At 44.5% G+C, this 6,165-nt stretch overlaps 4 protein-coding genes across 4 annotated transcripts; 3 read left to right on the top strand and 1 right to left on the bottom strand.

The window, feature by feature from the left end:
• The first annotated feature begins 779 nt into the window (after positions 1-779).
• LOC26515118 (male-specific sperm protein Mst87F-like) lies at positions 780-1,721 on the top strand. The gene is made up of 3 exons (XM_032451837.2): positions 780-937; positions 1,202-1,399; positions 1,455-1,721. Exons 1-2 carry the CDS (start codon positions 892-894, stop codon positions 1,306-1,308), a joined length of 153 nt encoding a protein of 50 aa, XP_032307728.1. The 5' UTR covers positions 780-891; the 3' UTR covers positions 1,309-1,399; positions 1,455-1,721.
• Positions 1,722-2,270: 549 nt separating this feature from the next.
• Positions 2,271-2,850, top strand: LOC6498236 (sperm mitochondrial-associated cysteine-rich protein). The gene is made up of 2 exons (XM_001962326.4): positions 2,271-2,569; positions 2,628-2,850. The coding sequence occupies exons 1-2, from the start codon at positions 2,374-2,376 to the stop codon at positions 2,636-2,638; spliced, it is 207 nt and encodes a 68-aa protein (XP_001962362.2). The 5' UTR covers positions 2,271-2,373; the 3' UTR covers positions 2,639-2,850.
• Positions 2,851-3,159: 309 nt separating this feature from the next.
• LOC6497301 lies at positions 3,160-4,606 on the bottom strand. Its single transcript, XM_032451834.2, has 5 exons — positions 4,453-4,606; positions 4,350-4,387; positions 4,006-4,288; positions 3,462-3,629; positions 3,160-3,404 (listed from the first exon to the last, which is right to left on the bottom strand). Coding segments are annotated over exons 2-4 (312 nt in total). The 5' UTR covers positions 4,377-4,387; positions 4,453-4,606; the 3' UTR covers positions 3,160-3,404; positions 3,462-3,627.
• Positions 4,607-4,832: 226 nt separating this feature from the next.
• On the top strand, positions 4,833-6,124 carry LOC6498237 (D-aspartate oxidase). The gene is made up of 4 exons (XM_001962328.4): positions 4,833-5,077; positions 5,133-5,345; positions 5,405-5,701; positions 5,765-6,124. Exons 1-4 carry the CDS (start codon positions 4,875-4,877, stop codon positions 6,075-6,077), a joined length of 1,026 nt encoding a protein of 341 aa, XP_001962364.1. The 5' UTR covers positions 4,833-4,874; the 3' UTR covers positions 6,078-6,124.
• The last annotated feature ends 41 nt before the right edge of the window (positions 6,125-6,165 follow it).

Here is a 6,165-nt window from a genome sequence, read left to right as displayed (position 1 = left end):
CGATCTGCATCAAAATCTAGAAACAGAATATTTTTTAGATTTTTTCTCAAATTTTCTGGAGGATCCCCTCAAAATGTTGAAAACAGCATGGAGCCTCTATATGGCCCCCAGCGATGGCTATATCTTTGCCAATAATCATCCGATTCTTCAGCGGAATACCTCAAACGATTTATATTTCGATTCCCTTTCGATCTGCATCAAAATCTAGAAACAGAATATTTTTTAGATTTTTTCTCAAATTTTCTGGAGGATCCCCTTTAAAATGTTGAAAACCGCATGGAGCCTCTATATTGCCCCCAGCGATGGCCATATCTTGGCCAATAATCATCCGATTCTTGAGCGGAATACCTTAAACGATTTGTACTTCGATTCCCTTTCGATCTGCATCAAAATCTAGAAACAGAATATTTTTTAGATTTTTTCTCAAATTTTCTGGAGGATCCCCTTTAAAATGTTGAAAACCGCATGGAGCCTCTATATTGCCCCCAGCGATGGCCATATCTTGGCCAATAATCATCCGATTCTTGAGCGGAATACCTTAAACGATTTGTACTTCGATTCCCTTTTGATCTGCATAAAAATCTAGAAACAAAATATTTTTTAGATTTTTTCTCAAATTTTCTGGAGGATCCCCTTCAAAATGTTGAAAACCGCATGGAGCCTCTATATGGCCCCCAGCGATGGCCATATCTTGCTTTTATTCCACTTTTTTTTTAAATCAAGTGACTCTAGGAAACGTATACAGCAGGCGATGAGTTTCTGATCGAACCGAATCTGACGTTTCAACCGAATGAGGTCCGGACCGAACGGGCTACCCTCATTCCTTTCCCAACTCTCGGACCAATCGTTTCGGCTTTCCAAATTCTAAATTTTTTAATTCTAAAATTCAAGATGCCTTGCTGCCCCCCTTGCTGTGCTCCAGCCTGCTGCGGACCCTGTAATAATGTGCCCTGCTGTGGCCCGCACAGTCCGCCCTGCGGTGCTCCGTCTCCCATTCCATGCTCCCCGCGCCGGTCGTGTGTCTTATCCTTTTAAGTCGTTCCGATCCGTTTCGGGCTGGCGCCCGTCCGGTTCCCTCCCTTCGTCCGATCAAAGAGCAGTGAGTTTGGTTCGGAGCCTTCACGTGGCTGTGCAGGTCACAGCAGTTTAATTTAAATACGACAAGATCAGCCCGATTTGATACTTTTTTTCCGCTCTAAAGGCTTCTGCCCCAAGCGCTATCTCGTGGACAAGGAGAACGCTCCATGCGTGTGGTGTGCCCCTTGCAAGGCCCACTGCTACAACACCCCTCCAAAATGCTGTTGCTAGGGTCAGATAAGCGGATCCCATAGCGAAGTTCAACTTGCGGATTAACCTTATTCCTGTGACCTCCCATTCCTATCCCCTTTTCTATGCGCGGGTAAGTAGATGCGGTTCTTGCTCTATTCATCGGTGCTTAATCTTCTCTTCCCCAGGTGGCTTCTAAGTGGCTCTCAGACGCGCGATGTCAATGCTTCCGTGCCATGTCCTTACCGAGATAGTTTGATATCGATGGGACATGTTGAGCAAGCAATGTCCTTCAGTTTAAACCAAATTGGAGCCAGTTCAAGTCAGGAAATCTGAAGACCACTCTGTCAAAACGACCGGAGGAGGGATGAAGGTGCCAAATCCTGGTAGCCGGGCATTTAAAAATTTTAACATTTTGAATCCAATTTAGGCAATAAAATTGTAAGCTATCTATATATGATAGTTGTTTTTTTCGAGGCTGAGGTGTGGCCACGGGGGCCTCTAAACTAAGATTGCAAAGGTGCAAAGCCCCTCAGACTTCATAGAGAAAATGAAATGCTGGGCTGTGTGAAAGTGCGAGGCTCGATTGGGTCAAACCCGAAAGTTCAATTCACGATCCCGATATGCCTATTCAAACTGTGGAGTGTGGGTTTACTCATAGATTCTTAGAAACTGCCAACTGACAGAGATGTGATGTGGAATACGCCCATCTTTGGACGACCAATTCTTTCCGAACCGCTATTTTAGTGACATTCCAAGCCAATCTTTCGAACTCTGATATCTTTTACTTCCTATATTAAAAATTATTCCCGAAGTACGTGCACGTATGTATATGAATGTACAAATCCAACTGAACTCCTTATTTTAGGAACATAAATCTGTAAGACACACATATTTCGCAAGTTATCCCTTCATTTCGCTACTTTAAATCTAGTGACCCGAGAAAATGCATACAGCTGGCCATGAGTTTCTGATCAAACCGAACCTGACGTTTCAATCGAACGAGGCCCGGTCCGGACGAGCTATCATCATTCTACTTCCAACTCTCGGACCAATCGTTTCGGCTTTCCAAATTCTAAATTTCAAATTCTAAAACAAAATTTCAAGATGCCTTGCTGCCCTCCTTCCTGCTGCGGACCCTGCAATAACGTGCCCTGCTGTGGCCCGCACAGTCCGCCCTGCGGTGCTCCGTCTCCCATTCCATGCTCCCCCGCGCCAGGCATGTGCTGCCCACCGTTGCCCGAGGGCGGGATCCCCGATCCCCGTGTCTGGAACTACTACAACACACCCGTTACTTATCCATGTAAGTTCAGATCCGATTCCTGCCCTCGCATCGGAATGCTTATTATTCTCTTCCTCAGGTGGCTTCTAAGTGACTCTCAGTTAAGTGATATCAATGCTTCCGTGCAATAGTCCACCAGTTTGAACCAAATTGGAGCCAGTGCAAGTCAGTAAATCTGAAGACCAATGTGTCAAAAAGACCGGAGAAGGGATGAAGGTGCCAACGTCTGGTAGCCGGGCATTTTCAAATTTTATAATATTTGGGATCTAATTTGGACAATAAAATAGGCTTTAATTATATAATGAAATTTGTTTTATTCAGTCACGGTTAGTAGGGTTTACTTGCCACATACAGAGGCACCTGGCTTGATATTTAAGGAAACAAAAAACACTGGCTAACTATGGGTCTTGCTGAAAGTGAGATATTAAATTTAATGTGTAGAGAATTATAATTAACCATCCGGAAAAGATATCCCCTACGAAGTTATTTTATTTCAAGAACTATTAAATTATTAAGAAAGTAAAGCTAAAAAAAAAAAAGAGACCTGGAAACATTTTTACTGGGATATCAGCAAAGAAATAATTTAAATAAAATACTCTTTTAAAAAAACGTATTTTTATATGATATACTGTAAATTTTAATATATAATTTCAAAAATGTACAATCTAAATTCTAATCCAATTGAGTTAGGGACTTCTACGCTTTCACACATGCACACAATTTTCTCCGCCAGTCGCTGGTTTTCAATTCGACGAACATTATAGTACGGGGCTCCAACTAGAACTCGACCAAGTAACTTGTCAACATGTCCCACGCGCACTACACTCCTCGCTGGGAGGAGCCACTTAGAAGCCACCTGGGGATAAGGAGACGATAATAATTCGTGAATAGGACAACTACGGCGCCTACTTACTCAGGTGGTAGTGGGGCAAAGGGGTGGCGACAGATCAAGGACTATTGACGGGAAGGGAGCTGCATGTAGGATTCCGGCCACTGACCGAGGAATTGACAGGACTGGGACAGAGTTTTGTGGCAGTGGGGCCCGGCTTGGCCTTGCAGTTAGGTCCTATTTCGGAATTTTCTTTAAATGGAGGGAAAACATTGTTAGACTGCATTGATCTTGAGGATAAATAATTGAAATGATCCGCACAGTCGCCATTCGTGCTTTATGAACTTTATCGTTATCAGACGGACAGCGGACAAACTGACTAGCAAAGAAGCGGACAGACGGACACACTTATGCTTGAGAATAGTGTCGGCAGAGATTTGGGGGATCAGGCACCGGACCAACTCACATGGATACGATGGGGGAGTGTTATAGTAATTCCAAACACGCGGATCGGGTATACCGCCCTCTGGCAACGGCGGACAGCACATGCCCGGTGCAGGGGAACACGGAATTGGCGATGGAGCGCCACACGGCGGACTGTGCGGACCACAGCATGGAGTGCTCTTACAGCATGGGCCGCAACATCCGCCGGCAGCGCGACCGCCACAACAACCGGAGGCAGCTGCCGTGGCGGCGCACCGCATCCGCTTGTTGTTTACACCCATCGTCATATTGGCATAGCGGAGCGGGAAGGCCGCCGGCCCGCAGGTTGGGAACGGGAAGCACAGGCAAGCGGGACGGCCCTGGCATGCGGACCGTGGACACTTGTCCTGCAGCCCGTTGCGCTTCACGCAGTCGCAGGTGGTATACATGATGCCACATCGCAATTCTCGACTGCGGCATCCGCGAGGCTGCAAGGTAACCAAGAGTCAGAAAAAAAGAGTCCTTTGTGGATGAAGGATAAATACTTACCTCCAGCGATCCACAACCGTCACACATGTTGCGCCCTTCTATTAATTCATGATAATTTAAAAGATTACTAAAACTTTTCAGATTACTAAAATGGGTTACTTACTTTTTAATTCCGAAAAAAATTAGAATTTAGAATTTTGATTGATGCCGAAATAAATGGTCCGAGAGTTAGGCTACGAATGAGGATAGCTCCACATCCCTGTCATCGTCAAAACTTGAAGTTTCCGGTTCGATTTGAGTATCATAACATGGCCATCTATTTCTCCGTAAATGTAGGATTGCTTCAAGCCTAAACATGAGCAATGAAAAGCATAAGTATTTAACACATAATATTTATAATATCGACAAAAAAAACAAACTTTAAAATATGATGATTTTCAACGGCTCCCAAGCTCTGGAAACTTTGCAAAAAGCTCCATTATCAGTTTCTATTTGTCGCGGGGACCTGGGAAATCTACTGTGCATTCTGATAAGAAACCCGCGGTTTAGTTCTCTCTAAGCTCCCAAGTCGATCGGATCATAGAAATGCTAAATATTGCAGTTATTGGAGCGGGGGTTAATGGGGTTGCCAGTGCCATTAAGATACTGGAACACTATCTAAAGGAGGGTAAGACTGCGATACGGGTGACGATTATATCGGAAGAGTTTACACCGAAAACCACCGGCGATGGATCGGCGGGTCTCTGGGGTCCCTACCTACTGGGTGGTACTCCCCAATCCAAAGTCTAGTAAGTCCATCTATAGTATTACTATTTTCTTAGTTAAAATATCTTTGTATTAAAGCAAATGGTCGAAGAGTATGCACCAATTCCTGGAGCAGATATGGCTTAGTGAAGATGCCGGTGAAGCTGGAGTCTGTTTGATACCCTGTATCCGATTGAATACCTCAACTGTCGAGCCTGTGGAAGACTTTTGGCGAGACATTGTCTATGGAGCCGTAAACCTGTCAGAGGATCAACTAGCTGCCTTTAACAAAGGACGGAGTGTGAAGTTTACGTAGGGACAGCCTTACTCATTTGCAATACAGATGTATTTCATATATTTTATATTCCCAGGTCAGGTCTATCTTTTGTCACCTATACCTCCGAGCCTGTCAAGCTTCTGCCCTATTTGATGAAAAGATTTACCCGTAAAGGTGGCTTAATTGTCAGGAAAAAAGTAATCGACTTGGATACTTTTATCTCGGAATCCGAATACGATGTTATAATCAATTGTTCGGGTTTGGGCTCCCGACAACTTCTGGGTGACAACGAAATGTATCCAGTTCGTGGCCAAGTATCCCGTGTGAAGGCTAACTGGATCTTTTCCGCCGTACTGGACGAAAGCGATGATGGAAACTATATAATTCCAAAGTGAGTATATCTTTTATTTTTTAGTTTTTAAGATAAGTATCATATTATTTGTATTTCTTTTAGTACTGAGAGTGTAGTCCTGGGCGGAACTCATCAGGAGGGAGACTACAATGAGCAGGTCTGTCCTCGGGACAAGAAAACCATTGTGGATGGATGTCGGCGCTATATTCCGGGTCTGGAACACACGGAGAGCCTCTTCGATTGGGTGGGTCTACGGCCAGGACGCGGGCAGCTCCGGCTCGAGGCAGAGCGACGTGGACGGAAGCTGGTTGTCCACAACTATGGACATGGTGGCAGCGGAGTCACTCTTTGCTGGGGCTGTGCCGACGATGTTCTTGATCTCATACTGGCAGCCAAGGTTTCTTCGAAACTATAAGAGTTTTAAATACCTTAAATTGCAAATAATAATATAAAGTTTAAAAAAAAAAGTCCCCTTTTTGAGATGATTGTAATCTCCCTTTTAC

The sequence above is a fragment of the Drosophila ananassae genome, chromosome 3R, assembly GCF_017639315.1.
Source record: "Drosophila ananassae strain 14024-0371.13 chromosome 3R, ASM1763931v2, whole genome shotgun sequence".
In the NCBI taxonomy this organism is placed as follows: Eukaryota; Metazoa; Arthropoda; class Insecta; order Diptera; family Drosophilidae; genus Drosophila; species Drosophila ananassae.
The sequence above is the reverse complement of the archived record's forward strand: the minus strand, read 5'-3'. Positions and strand labels throughout refer to the sequence as shown.

Bases quoted from the DNA above. Each gene is read 5' to 3' on its own strand.
- LOC6498236 (XM_001962326.4), top strand. From the start codon at position 2,374: ATGCCTTGCTGCCCTCCTTCCTGCTGCGGACCCTGCAATAACGTGCCC.
- LOC6498237 (XM_001962328.4), top strand. From the start codon at position 4,875: ATGCTAAATATTGCAGTTATTGGAGCGGGGGTTAATGGGGTTGCCAGT. The intron at 5,346-5,404 runs GTAGGGACAGCC...TTATATTCCCAG, and splicing joins GGACGGAGTGTGAAGTTTAC to GTCAGGTCTATCTTTTGTCA. The intron at 5,702-5,764 runs GTGAGTATATCT...TATTTCTTTTAG, and splicing joins GGAAACTATATAATTCCAAA to TACTGAGAGTGTAGTCCTGG.
- LOC6497301 (XM_032451834.2), bottom strand. From the start codon at position 4,376: ATGTGTGACGGTTGTGGATCGCTGGAG. The intron at 4,289-4,349 runs GTAAGTATTTAT...GTTACCTTGCAG, and splicing joins ACGGTTGTGGATCGCTGGAG to CCTCGCGGATGCCGCAGTCG.
- LOC26515118 (XM_032451837.2), top strand. From the start codon at position 892: ATGCCTTGCTGCCCCCCTTGCTGTGCTCCAGCCTGCTGCGGACCCT. The intron at 938-1,201 runs GTAATAATGTGC...TCCGCTCTAAAG, and splicing joins TCCAGCCTGCTGCGGACCCT to GCTTCTGCCCCAAGCGCTAT.